The sequence below is a fragment of the Oncorhynchus tshawytscha genome, linkage group LG09 (genome assembly GCF_018296145.1).
Source record: "Oncorhynchus tshawytscha isolate Ot180627B linkage group LG09, Otsh_v2.0, whole genome shotgun sequence".
In the NCBI taxonomy this organism is placed as follows: domain Eukaryota; kingdom Metazoa; phylum Chordata; class Actinopteri; order Salmoniformes; family Salmonidae; genus Oncorhynchus; species Oncorhynchus tshawytscha.
The window spans coordinates 61,160,268-61,177,674 of NC_056437.1; the positions used below are offsets into that span (position 1 = coordinate 61,160,268).

Consider the following 17,407-nt stretch of genomic DNA (forward strand, 5'->3'; position numbering starts at 1 on the left):
ATGGGGGAGAGAGGGAGAAAGGGAGTTGTTACAGAATAGGTGAGAGAGAGAAAAGGAGTTGTTACAGAATGGGAGAGAGAGAGAGAAAGGGAGTTGGTACAGAATGGGAGGGGAGAGAGAAAGGGAGTTGTTACAGAATGGGGGAGAGAGGGAGAAAGGGAGTTGTTACAGAATAGGTGAGAGAGAGAAAAGGAGTTGTTACAGAATGGGAGAGAGAGAGAGAAAGGGAGTTGGTACAGAATGGGAGGGGAGAGAGAAAGGGAGTTGTTACAGAATGGGGGAGAGAGGGAGAAAGGGAGTTGTTACAGAATAGGTGAGAGAGAGAAAGGGAGTTGTTACAGAATGGGAGAGAGAGAGGGAAAGGGAGTTGTTACAGAATGGGAGAGAGAGAGAGAGAGAGAGAGAGAGAGAGAGAGAGAGAGAAAGGGAGTTGTTACAGAATGGGGGGAGAGAGAGAGAGAAAGGGAGTTGTTACAGAATGGGGAGAGAGAGAGAGAGAAAGGGAGTTGTTACGGAATAGGTGAGAGAGAGAGAAAGGGAGTTGTTACAGAATGGGGGAGAGAGAGAGAAAGGGAGTTGTTACAGAATGGGAGAGAGAGAGAAAGGGAGTTGTTACAGAATGGGAGTGAGAGAGAGAAAGGGAGTTGTTACAGAATGGGGGGAGAGAGAGAGAGAGAGAGAGAAAGGGAGTTGGTACAGAATGGGGGAGAGAGAGAGAGAGAAAGGGAGTTGGTACAGCTGTTAGGGCTGACGGTCATCTATGTGGATACGTTGCTAAGCAACACCCAACACTAACGAAGCTGGGGTAGATAACTGGTTGATAACACAACTGGGGGAGCAGTGTGTGTGTGGACTGAATGGGTACCTTTATAGAGAAACAGTGAATGGAACCCTGCTAAGAAAAACCCCCATAGGAGAGAGACCTGAAAGGGTTACATCTGAGAGACTGGGCCTCACTGGAGTACGTGACCCCTTCCAGACACGGCAAGCACGAGACACACACACACACACACACACACACACACACACACACACACACACACACACGCGCAAAGATCTTCACACTTCATCAAAAAATAATGAACCCACGACCAGACCAGAGAGTGGTGCTTAAACATCATTTTTTTAATCAACATTTTTCCAAAGCAGGAATGTACTAGTTTTTTCCTCCCTTTAGAGGTGTGTTGGAGGAGAGAAAGAGAGGAGGAGGAGGAGGTCATAGTGACGGGAGGGATGGGGGGAGCGGAAAGGAGAAGGTAGACACAAACCCATCTCACACAGTGGTGTCCCAATACAAAAAGTCTCAAGACATCACATTCAAGAGCCAGCCGGCTCTCTGTCGCCTCGACCTGCTGGCTATTGGGACAAGGAAACACACACACACACACACACACACACACACACACACACACACACACACACACACACACACACACACACACCAACAGACCAACAGGGGTGGGGGGGGGTGCGTTTTCACAAAACAAGAAACCTCTTTTTTTGAAATGAGGATCCATGAGAAGCATCCATGAGAAAAAATCCAACACATTGAAAACAGTCAAAAGCAAACAGTGAAAGAGAGAGAGACAACCTTTTAGTAAAACACCGACTGACATGACAACAAAAAAGCCCAAGCTTTGAGTCCCGGAGGGAGATTCTCCTCTGTGAAAAAAAGAGGAGAGGAGGATGAAGAGGGAGAGGAGAGAGAGAAGGAACCATTTTGCAAATGAGCAGCATTCGGATTCCACACTTGGATTCCACAACTCCACAAAGTCCAGGAAGTTTATCCAAGTGTTTATGTTGATGGCAGCTGCCATCTTTGTCAAATACTGTCATTTAGAGTGTCAGAGGATTTCAGAACTTAGAGAGTGTTTGTAGTTTGGCTTTGAGCGTGTTTTTGAAGGTATACAGTATTCCTGGTGGTCGTGTATTTGTACAGGAGACAAGACAGATTCCCACATACATAAATACCAAGATCCTGATGCTGCAGTACAGAAATTGGGGTATAACATTTACCCTAATTAGTCAACTTCTCCGTAACACTTTCTAAGTTCAAAAAGCATAATGGGAACAGATTACACAACATACAAAGGATGTGAAATAGAGACTAGGTGTCGTAGTAAAAAGAAGATGAAAGCAATATTTCACATAAAGCTTTTTGAGCAGGTGGGCATATGAATAAAACACACGTGGAGTGAAGCTTTGGGAACAAACATCCACCTGTTGAGCATGAGGGATATTTCAATGTGTGGCACGTCACCTATTGTCTGCTATTTTGTTAGCGTACGTGTGCATTTGCAGGTCGTTGTGCCTGTTTTGAACACGTCGTGGGTCTAACACTCAACGATACTAAGTAGCAGCTCGCCGATACAGCACAACTTAACACACGGCACGTTTGAAGAAAGCTTTGCCTTCGAAAAAGGGTGTGAAAACTAATTAACCAGGCTAAGAGAATGGCAGGAACTGGTTTCAGAAAAACACCCATACAAACACAGTCTTGTATAACTAACCTTGTGGGAAGACACAATTCAGTCCCATTCAAAACCTTATTTTCCCTAACCTGGGGACTAACGAAATGTCCCCAGTCGGTCAAATGTTTGCTTGTTTACTATTCTTGCGGGAACTTCTGGTCCCCGCGAGTATAGCTAAACACGTACACACACGCACAAAAACAGGGCGCGCACACCCTCTTTTAATCCTTCTGTCACACACAGAGGTGTGTATCAAAGCCAGGACTGTGTCAGAAATAGGGAGCCGCATGGGAGCAATCAGTGTGTGCGTGTGGCAGAGAGAGGGATGCAGACAGAGCCAGACAGAGAGAGTGTGTGTGAAATTGGCGTATACATGTACGGCATGTATGTGTGTGCGTGTTATGACAGTGAAAGAGAATGTGAGAGGGCTCAGTGTGTCTGTGTCGATATAATCAGTGTAGAGTGTGTCTGATACATAAAGCTGTTTAAGGGGGAAATCGGGAGAATTTGAAACGTGCCATTTCCCTTCGGAGAAAAGAGAATTGTCTGTGTCTGTTATCTTGAATGTGTGTCTATCTGTCAATGTGTGTGTGTGTGTTTTAGATGAAATCTCTCCTCCTTATTCCACAGTGAGGTTTCCCCCTGAAATCCATTTCAGCTGTGTGTCTGTTCCTTTCCTCCGTCCTCCCAGGGTCCATCACTCCTTCTCAGAACTCCATGAAAGGAAAGGCTCCTCTCTTCCGCCACAGTCAATGTTTCACTCTCTCTATCCTTCCCAGGGATTCTTCTCTCTCTCATCGCTCAATTCACCTCCCATCCCCCCCACTTCTTCCATCTCTTCTCGTGCTTTCTTTTCTTTAGTGTGCAATTCCTTCTTCAGTCTTTTCTCTCTTTAAAAAAAAAAGTTCCACATTCAGTCGCTCTTTCTCTTTTCCCCCTAGACAGCGACTCCGGTTCCCGCTCTTTCTCTTTTCATTCTATTTCATTTCATTTGGAACCCGCCCTCGTTCATTTCCCCCCTTGCTTTTCCTTGTGCTCAAAAGCGTTTGAAAAAAACTTTCATAGATGGTTTCTACCTCAACAACTTCCACAAACGAGGTCTAAACTTCAAAACTACAGCATAGTACAAGAACTATAAAAATATACATAGGGGGAGGCCCAGAGGGGGGAGGGAGGCGATGAGAGAGAGAGAGAGGGAGAGAGAAACGACCTCAGTTCGCCAAGGAAAGAAAAACAAAGAGATTAAATTAATTTACAACTCAAAGGGGAAGGAAACAGGGTCAGGTTTCTAAATAGCAAACAAGAAAGCACAGGATAAAAAAGATCTAGCAGTATAACAGAAGTGTTGTTTTACAAGTGGAGGAATCAAAATAAAAAAACAATTTAAAAAAAACAAGACGTCTAGAAATGATTGACTGGATATTCATATATAATCTGTAAGTGTTGCTAGCGATAAAAAAAACTCACCTTCTTTTATATTCACTCACTTTTTTGTGTTTTGGTTTTTAAGACAAGTCTAAAGACACGCAAACACACACATTCACTCGCATGTAGCGTATACACAGATTAACACACACACACACACTGTACTAAAGCACACTAACTGCACACACACTTCTGTGCAACAGCAGTGTCAGAATTATTATCCTAGTCTCCCACACACGCACACACACACACACACACACACACACACACACACGTTATTAAAATATACAAGATTCTGAATGTCACTAAGATTCGATTGGTCTGACCGATTGATCACGTGACCCCAGCCCAGCTTTCTGATTGGGTGAGAGAGTCAGAGGCCCCTGGTCCAATGAGAAACCATACACACACAAACAAACTAGGATCCTATTTGTGAGTTATAACATCAAGGGCCACAGTTAGACTCAGGGTCCAATCAGGGGGCAGGTAGGTCTGATACAGGACAGGAGCATTAGAGAAATACAGAGATCTCAGAATGTGGTTGGTCAGTGGGTTTTCTAGGGGTCAGAGTCCCAGAAGTCCAAGTTGTGGCGGTACTAGTGTGTGTTCTCTCACACTAGCTTGGTGTGCATGTTCTCACACACTTATCCTCATGGTGTACAGGGAGGGGACTCTTCTCTTCAGCTCTGGTGGGTGGGGTGGGGGGGGGTCCATTCATGGTGAGACAAAAAAAAAGAAAAGTGGGCCCCAGAGTCTCTTGCCAGTCCTGTCCTCTTTTAAGGGGCCGGTGGGGACTATATACTAAACCCTCCATACTTAGCTTAGTGACACAGTCGAGTGAAGAGTGGTGGGCGTACGGATGACCTCTTCAGTTAGCTAGATGCACACACCTGTGGCTGGACTGGGGTTGGATAGGGAAGTTCAGATACTGTATAAGGGACTGAAGGTCTTGGTGGTTTTGGAGGGTAGGTCAGTGATGGATTACTGTAGGTAGGTTTTACGTGGTACTGTACTATATAGGACAGGGTATATTGTAGGTGGGCTGTAGGTGGTACTGTACTGTACAGGACAGGGTAAGATGGTAGTTGGTAGTACTGTAGGTAGGTCATGGCAACTGCCCTCATACTTTGTAGTAGATGTTTGCTGGACTCTGGGGGGGCATCTCCTGGACGATGTAGACGGGGTGACCGTAGTCCCCGCTCACCTTCTCGTAGTGAGGGCAGTACGCCGAGTCCGAAGCCCGCAGCGGGATGATGATGTCACTGGGTTCCGAGCCGTTGTTGTTACCGCCCCCATGGCCGCCGCCGTGCCCGCCGCCATGCCTCTTGGGGCTGGTGAGGGAGGAGAGTGACAGAGGCGGGTGGTGGGACTCTGAGTGCTTGGCGTGTCGCCGCCGGTAACACACCACGCAGATCACCGCGGTGACCAGGAGGAGGAAGGCGGAGCCCCCTGCAGCGCCGGCGATGACGGCCACGTTGGAGGGGGGGAGGGGTCCGTTCTCGCCCCCTGCGCCTCCCGAATCCCCGGCGCCATCGCTAGGAACTCTGGGATGGGTGGCGTTACCAGCACCACCTGTAGAATGACACAAAAAAATATGATTTTTATAACCTTATAAAAGACAAATACAATGTTATGTAACTTTACCTTTAAACAGGTCAACATTCACAAGGCCGAGGAGCCGGACGGATTAACGGGATGTGTACTCAGAGCATGCGCGGAACAACTGGCAAGTGTCTTCACTGACATTTTCAACCTCTCCCTGTCTGAGTCTGTAATACCAACATGTTTCAAGCAGACCACCATAGTCCCTGTGCCCAAGAACACTAAGGTAACCTGCCTAAATGACTACCAACCCGTAGCACTCACATCTGTAGCCATGAAGTGCTTTGAAAGACTGGTCATGGCTCACATCAACACCATCATCCCGGAAAACCCTAGACCCTCTCCAATTTGCATACCGCCCCAACAGATCCACAGATGACACAATCTCAATCGTACTCCACACTGCCCTTTCCCACCTGGACAAAAGGAACACCTACGTGAGAATGCTGTTTATTGACTACAGTTCAGGGTTCAACACCATAGTGCCCACAAAGCTCATCACTAAGCTAAGGACCCTGGAACTAGACACCTCCCTCTGCAACTGGATCCTGGACTTCACATCGATGGGGCTGTAGTGGAGCGGGTCGAGAGTTTCAAGTTCCTTGGTGTCCACATCACCAACAACCTATCATGGTCCAAAAAAGTCATGAAGAGGGCACGGCAATGCCTTTTCCCCCTCAGGAGAAAAAATTTGGCAAGGGTCTCCAGATCCTCAAAAAGATTTACAGCTGCACCATCAAGAGCATCCTGACCGGTTGCATCACCGCCTGGTATGGCAACTGCCTGGCCTCTGACCGTAAGGCGCTACAGAGCGTAGTGCGAATGGCCCAGTACATCATTGGGGCCAAGCTTCCTGCCATCCAGGACCTATATACTAGGCGGTGTCAGAGGAAGGCCCCAAAAGTTGTCAGACTCCAGTCACACAAGTCACCTAAATGTACATATCACCTCGACTAACTTTTACCTCCGCACCTCGACTCGGTACCGGTACCCCCTGTATATAGTCTCTTCATTGTTATTGTATTGTGTTATTTTTATTATTTTTTTAACTTAAGTTAATTTAGTAAATATTTTCTCAACTCTATTTTCTTAGAACTGCATTATGGGTTAAGGGCTTGTAAAGTAAGCATTTCGCGGTAAGGTCTACACCTGTTCTACCCGGAGCACGTTGACAAATACAATTTGATTTGATTTAACGGACTTTGACGTGTATACAAGAAATGACACTGTACCTCTCATAGGCAATTCTGAAACCTTAAACCAACAGTCTGCCTTGCCTTCTTTAGGGTGCAACCTCTTCTATATACACAGTACATATTACGCACCAGTAAACATATCTGTACGACACCAAGGTGACTAACCGTCGTCCTGTAGTTACAGTGGCAGAAACACCCCAACAGGAATGGATCTGAGAGGGTTTGGAATGCTCCTGTGCGCCTGTGGAGACCGACTGAGACGCCGTGGCTCTGGCTAGAAGCTACAGCCATCCACAGTGAGGGGATCAAGGCGGCACACTTCATCCCTTAAGCCTAACAACGTTGTTTATGTTGCATTGGCGCGTGCGTGCCCACATAAAGGAGTCAGAACAGTTGGGTGGTTTGGACGCCATCCCAAACACCACCCCACTCTCTATTTAGTGCACTGTATAGGGAATAGGGTGCCATATGGCTTTGGTAAAAAGTAGTGCACTTTATAGGGAATAGGGTGCCATATGGCTTTGGTAATAAATAAAAAAAGTAGTGCACTATACAGGGAATCGGGTGCCATTTGGGGCACAATCTGGGTCTCTAAAGCTAGAGACCACACAGTGATGCTGCCTGGTTGGAACCTGGTCCCAATCGCATGGTCCGACCACATGGCAGGTCATAGCCCAGCAGGTGTTTGTTGGGTTTGGGACCGCCTGCGAGGAATGGTCGTGTTGACCGTGCAAACGTTGGCGGTGGTAGCGGTTAGGGCGGTAATGCGAGGTGCGGTCGTGGGATTGGGTTATCATTATCCTTGGCACATTTCCCCCCTCGTTTTCTCTCCCTCTCTTCCCCGTCTTCCTTCCTCGCTCCGTGGCTCTCCCACTCTCTGGGTTTTTGTGGACATAATGACTTCCCTCGCTCCGTGGCTCTCCCACTCTCTGGGTTTTTGTGGACATAATGACTTCCCTTGCTCTGTGCCTCCCCCTCCTCACCACCCTCGCTCCTTCCTCACCCTCTACTGTGAGCCCCCTACCATGCATGCAGGACTGACTGATTGTCTAGCTGACTGACAAAACACTTATACTAGACGCCAATTCCACTCTCCGCCTCTCGCGTCTTCCCTCCATCCCTCTCTCATTCCCTCCGTCCCCCTAACATCTCTCTCTCGTTCCCTCCACCCCCCCAACATCTCTCTCTCGTTCCCTCCACCCCTCAACATCTCTCCCTCGCTCCATCTCCTCCTCCTCCTTTCACCAGCTCTGTCTATCATCCTTTTCCCTTGTTCTCTCTACCTCCCTTCCATCTCTCACTCCCCTCTCTCTCTCCTATTCAACAGTACTCTCCATACCTCTTGCTTCTCCTCTGTTGGTTTTCTGCTCCTTCAACAGTGAAGCCTTTTCCCTTCCTTTCCTCCCCCCCCTCCCTTTTTCTGTCTCCTGCGCTTTCTCCTTTGCTCTCGTGTCTCTCGCCCTCTGCTTTCTTCTCTCTCTCTCCATCTCTCATCAGTTCTCTCATATCCACTTCACATTAGAGAGTAGAGATGGCCTGTATGGCCATGTCCCAAATGGCACCGTATTCCCTATATAGTGCACTACTTTGGACCAGGCCCCTTAGGACTCTGGTCAAACGTAGTGCACTTTAATAGAGAATATGGTGCCATTTGGGACAGTCTGTATGTGGTTGGGAGAGACAGAACCAGCCAGCATACAAAGACCAGGTCAACAAGTTCCCGGCCATGAGACAACATCACTCCCTCCCTCACTCCTCTCCTCTATCCTTTCATCGTCCTCTTCTTTCCTCACTCCTCCCCTCCCCTCCTCCCCTTTCCTCTACTCTCTTGTCCTCTCTCCCTGTCCTCTCTCCCTCTCCTCTCTCACTACTCAGATTTATCCTTCTCCTCTCCTCTCTCTTCTTCTCTTCCTTCTCTCCGCGGACCAACAGAAACCAGGCCCGCCCAAACTAATGACAATAATAACTCCTTCAAATGGCGCCCCTGGTCTCCCCCCACCCACCGCTCCCTGGGCAGCTATTAGAGCCATCGTTCCTCGCCTGCGGCACTTAGCTCTGAGGGGAGGAGAAGAAAAGAGGGGATGGACAGAGAGGGAGAGGGATGGATTTAAATAGAGAGATCCCACAGATGTCGCCGGCTTGTATTCTCCATCTGTCGTTTTTTTCCTGTCCCTCATTCTCTGTCGCTTCTTTCTTTCTTTACTCACTCATTCACTTGCTTTTTTTTTGTCATTTCAGACTGGTTGTGGTATACTCTATCCTCCTGGTGGTGTAAGTGTGTAAGCTCCTCCACACCCCTCTTACCTGTATTTCTGGTGTTGGTACGGCCCGCACTTTGGTCTGGTTTGGCAGGTTTCGGGGGCAGTCCATATGGGTCTGAGGGGGAAAAAAACAGGGTGGTACAACGGTCAAGATAACACATCCCGTCAACATGAAAACAACCTCAAAACAGGCCCACTGACTACACATAGACTCTGTCTGAGCTATAAAAAAAAACTCATCTCTGAGGCCCATTCAATGAAACTAAATATTGATCGTCTTCCAATGTCATTTTCTAAAACAGCTCTCCAACTATATTAAAAAACGGGATTCTTAAAGGGTTTCCATTTGTAAAAGTACCACAGTGAATATAAAACTGCAAACAAAACCGTCTCCACGCCCTCCCACCTGCCAGACAGGGGCCGGCCCCACTGTCATGCTAGGCCGCGTCCCCCAAAAACGGCACCGTATGCCCTTCCTGGTGCACTTCCCTACGGACCCCGATCAAACGTCGTGCACTATAAAGGGAATAGCGGGAATAGCGTGCCATTTGGGGCGGCCCTAATATCCTCTCGCTGGGGCTATGACAGAGTGCCGTATAGATTTACCGAGAGGGACATAATAGACAGCCCTGTTGTGCTGTGAACACAGAGACTGTACAATGTACACACACACACACACACACACACACACACACACACACACATACTATGTGCTGAGCTATAATTCTACACTAACTGACATTTACGGAGGTCCATACACAGTGGCAGGTATTATTGGTTCGACAGGCCCCCTGAAGACAGACAGCCAATCAGAACTTGGCATGAGGGGTGTTTGGATCAATAGGACTGCTGGGGCTTGTGAGTGCTGTGTGCATTTGAGGGTGTGTGTGGGTGTTGTGTGTGTGAGAGCTTGTGTGTATTATTATCCTTGTGGGTAATCCTCACAAGTCCCCAGAAGTAAAACAAGGATCATTCTCCCTCGTGGGGACATTTCCTACATCCCCATGAGGAGAAAGGCTATTTTAGGCTACGGGTTAGAATTAGGGTTGGTGGGTATGTTTAGGAGTTAGGGTTATGTTCAGGGTTAAGGTTAGGGAAAATAGGACCTGTAATGGAAACCAATTGTAGGTCTCCACAAGGATAGTAAAACATAAAGTGTGTGTGTGTGTGTGTGTGTGTGTGTGTGTGTGAGAGAGAGAGAGAGAGAGAGAGAGAGAGAGAGAGAGAGAGAGAGAAAGATTGTGTGTGTTTCTCGGGAACGTGCAAGTAGCTAAGACTCTGTGTGTGTGTGTGTGTGTGTGTGTGTGTGTGTGTGTGTGTGTGTGTGTGTGTGTGTGTGTGTGTGTGTGTGTGTGTGAGAGAGAGAGAGAGAGAAAGATTGTGTGTGTTTCTCGGGAACGTGCAAGTAGCTAAGACTCTGTGTGTGTGTGTGTGTGTGTGTGTGTGTGTGTGTGTGTGTGTGTGTGTGTGTGTGTGTGTGTGTGCCTGTGTGTGTTTCAGAGCTGAGCGGTGCTCCAAATCTCATCAGAGATCTCTATGAGGCGGCACACCGTGTGTTTAGATGACAAACAGAGCAGAGGTGACCTTTCAAACCCACAACAGATAACACAGGGAGAGGGGGGAATAAAGGAGATATTGGATGGGGAGAAAGAGACAGGATGGGTAGGCAAGGAGAGAAAAGGGATGAATGAGGTAGAAAGAGAGAGAGAAGAAGACGGAGACAGGTAGGGAGAGAAAGAGAGGGCGCAATAAAAATGGGAGACAGACAGAGAGAGGGGCGGGGAGGGCAAGAGAGGTAAGGGAGAAAGGAAGATGAGTAAGAGAGGAGTGAGCAAGAGAGAGAGGGACATGAACGGTGAGAGAGAGAGAGAGAGGGACATGAAAGGTGAGAGAGAGAGAGGGACATGAAAGGAGAGAGAGAGAGAGAGAGAGAGAGGGACATGAACGGTGAGAGAGAGTGGGACATGAACGGTGAGAGAGAGAGGGGGACATGAACGGTGAGAGAGAGGGACATGAAAGGTGAGAGAGAGAGGGACATGAAAGGTGAGAGAGAGAGGGACATGAAAGGTGAGAGAGAGAGGGACATGAAAGGTGAGAGAGAGAGAGTGACATGAAAGGTGAGAGAGAGAGAGGGACATGAAAGGTGTGAGAGAGAGAGGGACATGAAAGGTGTGAGAGAGAGAGGGACATGAAAGGTGTGAGAGAGAGAGGGACATGAACGGTGAGAGAGAGAGGGGGACATGAACGGTGAGAAAGAGAGGGGGACATGAACGGTGAGAGAGAGGGACATGAAAGGTGAGAGAGAGAGGGACATGAAAGGTGAGAGAGAGAGGGACATGAAAGGTGAGAGAGAGAGAGGGACATGAAAGGTGTGAGAGAGAGAGGGACATGAAAGGTGTGAGAGAGAGAGGGACATGAAAGGTGTGAGAGAGAGAGGGACCTGAAAGGTGTGAGAGAGAGAGGGACCTGAAAGGTGTGCGAGAGAGAGGGACATGAAAGGTGAGAGAGAGAGAGAGAGGGACATGAAAGGTGAGAGAGAGAGGGACATGAAAGGTGAGAGAGAGAGAGAGAGAGGGACATGAAAGGTGAGAGAGAGAGAGAGGGACATGAAAGGTGAGAGAGAGAGAGAGAGAGGGACATGAACGGTGAGAGAGAGAGTGGGACATGAACGGTGAGAGAGAGAGGGGGACATGAACGGTGAGAGAGAGGGACATGAAAGGTGAGAGAGAGAGGGACATGAAAGGTGAGAGAGAGAGGGACATGAAAGGTGAGAGAGAGAGGGACATGAAAGGTGAGAGAGAGAGAGTGACATGAAAGGTGAGAGAGAGAGAGGGACATGAAAGGTGTGAGAGAGAGAGGGACATGAAAGGTGTGAGAGAGAGAGGGACATGAAAGGTGTGAGAGAGAGAGGGACATGAACGGTGAGAGAGAGAGGGACATGAACGGTGAGAGAGAGAGAGGGGGACATGAACGGTGAGAGAGAGGGACATGAAAGGTGAGAGAGAGAGGGACATGAAAGGTGAGAGAGAGAGGGACATGAAAGGTGAGAGAGAGAGAGGGACATGAAAGGTGTGAGAGAGAGAGGGACATGAAAGGTGTGAGAGAGAGAGGGACATGAAAGGTGTGAGAGAGAGAGGGACCTGAAAGGTGTGAGAGAGAGAGGGACCTGAAAGGTGTGCGAGAGAGAGGGACATGAAAGGTGAGAGAGAGAGAGAGAGAGAGAGAGAGAGAGAGAGAGAGAGAGAGAGAGAGAGAGAGGGAAGAGAGAGAGAGAGAGAGAGAGGGAAGAGAGAGAGAGGGAAGAAAGGAGAGAGAGAGAGAGAGAGAGAGAGAGAGGGACATGAAAGGTGAGAGAGAGAGAGGGACATGAAAGGTGAGAGAGAGAGAGGGACATGAAAGGTGAGAGAGAGAGAGGGACATGAAAGGTGGACCTGCAAATTAGTGTGAAACCCAAGAGAACAGAGGTGAGGAGGACGAGAGAGAGGAAGGAAGGGAGGGAATCAATGATGGCGGTTTTCATTCAAGCAGCAACGAAAGAAAGAGAGTGGGAGATAGAAAGAAAAGAGAGATATAGGGAGTGCTACTCTTCTCCCCTGGGTGGGCTGTGGAGAATGATGGAGACACAGCAGCACCACTTCCCTCTCAGGAGAACAGCTTCCACATCAACACACAGAAAGAATAACTTCCACAACAACACACAGAGAGAAGAGAGCTTTCACAACAACACACACAGAGAAGAGAGCTTTCACAATAACACACAGAGAGAAGAGAGCTTTCACAACAACACACAGAGAGAAGAGAGCTTTCACAACAACACACAGAAAGGGCTTTCACAACAACACACAGAAAGGGCTTTCACAACAACACACAGAGAGAATAGCTTTCACAACAACACACAGAAAGAATAGCTTTCACAACAACACACAGAGAGAAGAGAGCTTTCACAACAACACGCACAGAGAAGAGAGCTTTCACAATAACACACAGAGAGAAGAGAGCTTTCACAACAACACACAGAGAGAAGAGAGCTTTCACAACAACACACAGAAAGGGCTTTCACAACAACACACAGAAAGGGCTTTCACAACAACACACAGAGAGAATAGCTTTCACAACAACACACAGAAAGAATAGCTTTCACAACAACACACAGAGAGAATAGCTTTCACAACAACACAGAGAGAGAAGAGCTTTCACAACAACACACAGAGAGAATAGCTTTCACAACAACACAGAGATGTGTACCTATGATGAAAATTACAGGCCTCTCTCATCTTTTTAAGTGGGAGAACTTGCACAATTGGTGGCTGACTAAATACTTGTTTGCCCCACTGTATTTGTGTGTTTGCAGTCAAAATATGTGTATGTAAGAGAAAACGTGTGACTTCCATCTAAAACATTGACCCCCCCCCAGCAGCAGAGTCATTTGCAGGATCAGTGGTGTTTAACACCATAGAGACTGTTTACTCTACTGTATACATACAAAGTCATTAGCAGAGTCATTGGTGTTTAACACCATAGAGACTGTTTACTCTACTGTATACATACAAAGTCATTAGCAGAGTCATTGGTGTTTAACACCATAGAGACTGTTTACTCTACTGTATACATACAAAGTCATTAGCAGAGTCATTGGTGTTTAACACCATAGAGACTGTTTACTCTACTGTATACATACAAAGTCATTAGCAGAGTCATTGGTGTTTAACACCATAGAGACTGTTTACTCTACTGTATACATACAAAGTCATTAGCAGAGTCATTGGTGTTTAACACTATAGAGACTGTTTACTCTACTGTATACATACAAAGTCATTAGCAGAGTCATTGGTGTTTAACACCATAGAGACTGTTTACTCTACTGTATACATACAAAGTCATTATCAGGGTCGGTGGTGTTTAAGCCCAGAATGAGCAGCCTACTCCTTACTGTATGTCTGGGCATAGACAGCCAGTAGCAGAGAGTCGTGGTGTTTAGTGTGTTAGTGAGTGAAGTCAACAGGGCTCATTAGAGCCATGTGATCCTGGCTGCTCCTCTCCTCCAGCTCGCTGCCTCTAATCAACACTAATACACTTAGAGTACACTGTCAGTGTGTGTGTGTGTGTGTGTGTGTGTGTGTGTGTGTGTGTGTGTGTTAGAGAGAGAGAGAAAATGATGAATGAGTGTTTATTTCAGGTGTGTCTCAGTACTCACTCTGTCCCACTTTGAGGATCACCTTCATGCCCTGCGTTGCACACACTCCTCCCCTCATACTCTCCAGGCCCTGGCGCGTCCCATCTGACGTGGCTGGAGGGGGAACAACAGAACAACTTATCAGGCTGACTGTCTAACACACACGAAACTCACCCTCACGGGTGAAACACACACAAACTCACACACTCTCCCTTTCACAATGCTTCCCATTCACACAGCCCGCCCATTCTACCCAGCCAGTGGATGAGTGACATTTGCAGGCGTGGTGATTAAACTCGCACACAGAAGCTGTGAAATGTCACAGTCCTACAAGATGTGAGAATTTTAATGAGTCCTAATGTCTCATTTAGTGCCTAGTGACTGAGCTCTGTGGACTCAATGACTAACACATGAATTAACTCCAATAAACTGCCCTTGATATAGAAGTCCACTTTTGACTGGACAAACACGCTGGAGAAGAGGGAGAGAGATAAAGTATTATTATTATTGAGGAGACAATGATTATCTCATTGAGAATTCAGGATTCATTATAGAATTATAAAAGAGAGAAAGAGAAATTCGCTTCTGTGTAATTAAACAGTATCATGTTACGATTTAGCAGATGTTTTTATCCAAAGGGACGTGTAGTTTAACGCATTTAGTATATTGGGTCCATGAGGGATTCGAACCCACATGCCCAGGTGTTGCAAGCACCATGCTCTTATCCATGCCATATTAGCTATCAGAGCTAGGACATGCACAATATAAACCGGAATCGGCCAATATTAGCTCAAAAATGGCAACATGGGCATCGGCCCGATGTCTAGTTTAACGCAGACGTGAAAAACCGATGTCAAAGCTGACGTGCATACCTATACAACGCAGGTAGATGACGTGCATACCTATATAACGTAGGTAGATGACGTGCATACCTATATAACGTAGGTAGATGACGTGCATACCTATACAACGTAAGTAGATGACGTGCATACCTATACAACGTAGGTAGATGACGTGCATACCTATATAACGTAGGTAGATGACGTGCATAAATATATAACGTAGGTAGATGACGTGCATACCTATACAACGTAGGTAGATGACGTGCATACCTATACAACGTAAGTAGATGACGTGCATACCTATATAACGTAGGTAGATGACGTGCATACCTATACAACGTAGGTAGATGACGTGCATACCTATATAACGTAGGTAGATGACGTGCATACCTATATAACGTAGGTAGATGACGTGCATACCTATATAACGTAGGTAGATGACGTGCATACCTATATAACGTAGGTAGATGACGTGCATACCTATATAACGTAGGTAGATGACGTGCATACCTATACAACGTAGGTAGATGACGTGCATACCTATACAACGTAGGTAGATGACGTGCATACCTATATAACGTAGGAAGATGACGTACATACCTATATAACGTAGGCACACGACGTAAGGATGCCACAAAAAATACAGCGCTACACAGAACATCAGAAAAATACTAAGCGCTACACTTCCAACAACTAAACAAGTTCCACTCAAGCAGTCATTTGAGAGAGTAAGAACATTTCGGTGAGACAACTCAAAAAGGTCGAAATCCATTCACGCCACGATAACGGAATTCATTGCCCTTGACAATCAACCGTTCTCTGTCGTGGATGATGTCGGCTTTCGCAGACTGGTCAAGCACCGGTACACACCACCAAGTAGGCGCTATTTTTCAGATGTTGGCCTACCGGAGTTACACGGTATCGTTGTTGAAACATCCGTGAGCTACTTGCATCACTGCTATTAGCTTCACGACTGACATTTGGACCAGCGATGTCAGCCCCATGAGCATGCCGAGTCTGACAGCACAGTGGGTCGATTTCCTACTGAGGAAAGCAGCTTTGCGTGCTGAAGAATGTGCTGGTTCTCATACCACTGCTGCCATTTCAATGGCATTTGAGAACATGTTTGAAACCTGGAAACATAAACACAATCCTAGCCCCATTCGAACAACTGACTGGAGAAATGAGCTCATCAACTGTGTCTGCAGCAGACGTGATACCCTCTGTCATGGCATTGAAACTCCTGCTCAACAAAACTGCCAACACAGACTGTGGGGTTAAAACTTGAAAAAGTACTCTACTAGAGGCTGTGAACAAGCGATTCGGTGTTATTCTCTCGGAGCCTCTTCACTGTGTCGCCACCGTGCTCGATGCTAGGTACAAGGACCGCTACTTCTTTAACAGGCATTCTCTCTGGAGCCTCTTTACTGTGCCACCACCGTGCTCGATGCTAGGTACAAGGACCGCTACTTCTTTAACAGGCATTCTCTCTGGAGGCTCTTCACTGTGTCGCCACCGTGCTCGATGCTAGGTACAAGGACCGCTACTTCTTTAACAGGCATTCTCTCTGGAGGCTCTTTACTGTGCCGCCACCATGCTCGATGCTAGGTACAAGGACCGCTACTTCGACGCAGACAAGAAACAGGGTTTACGTGAAATGTTACAGACACAGCTGGACGAGATGGAAATGGACACAGTGACAGTGCCCACCGAGGAAGAGAGGCCACAGATGGACAGACTGAGCTGAAACTTCACTGCTTGACATGTAATGATGAAATCCTGGTTGAGAATGAAACGACTGAACAAATGAACAACGAAACAGCACAGCAAGCAAGCGAAAGAAATAGGTTTTGATGATGTTTTACTGTGTAAATGCCAACAAAATGTGTTTTTGGTCAGTGTGGTGTGTGATTTGTGTGTAACCTTTATTTAACTAGGCAAGTCAGTTAAGAACAAATTCTTATTTACAATGACGGCCTACCCCGGCCAAACCTGGACGACGCTGGGCCAATTGTGCGCTTCCCTATGGGACTCCCAAACACGGCTGGATGTAATACAGCCTGGATTCGAACCAGGGACTGTAATGACGCCTCTTGCACTGAAATGCAGTGCCTTAGACTGCTTCGTCCATGTGTGTGTGTGTGTGTGTGTGTGTGTGTGTGTGTGAACTATTTAATTGTACTAGAATGCTTAAAAGGCTATTTCTACTACTACCCATGTAGTCTATAGGCTGAGGCTCATTGACTGAGAGGAGAGAGGGATTTGCTTCCACACCCTTGCTGTTTTGGGGTTTTAGGCTGGGTTTCTGTACAGCACTTTGTGACATCGGCTAATGTAAATAGGGCTATAAATACATTTGACTGAAATTTGATTGATGAGAACGGATGAGTGCAATTTCTGAGAAACACAGAAAACGCTCTCTCTACCTCTCTCCTCC

The 17,407-nt window shown here is 47.0% G+C and overlaps 1 protein-coding gene across 1 annotated transcript in view; it reads right to left on the reverse strand.

Annotated features, from left to right (window-relative positions):
- Nucleotides 1–1,104: 1,104 nt before the first annotated feature.
- Nucleotides 1,105–17,407, reverse strand: part of LOC112237344 (ephrin-B3) — a 112,028-nt gene continuing 95,725 nt past the window's right edge. Inside the window, exons 3-5 of the mRNA XM_042327175.1 lie at nt 14,150–14,242; nt 8,999–9,070; nt 1,105–5,468 (exon numbers count right to left, since the gene is read on the reverse strand). Of these exons, the coding sequence (XP_042183109.1) occupies nt 5,017–5,468; nt 8,999–9,070; nt 14,150–14,242 (617 nt within the window). The 3' untranslated portion in view covers nt 1,105–5,016. The remainder of the gene's footprint in view (nt 5,469–8,998; nt 9,071–14,149; nt 14,243–17,407) is intronic.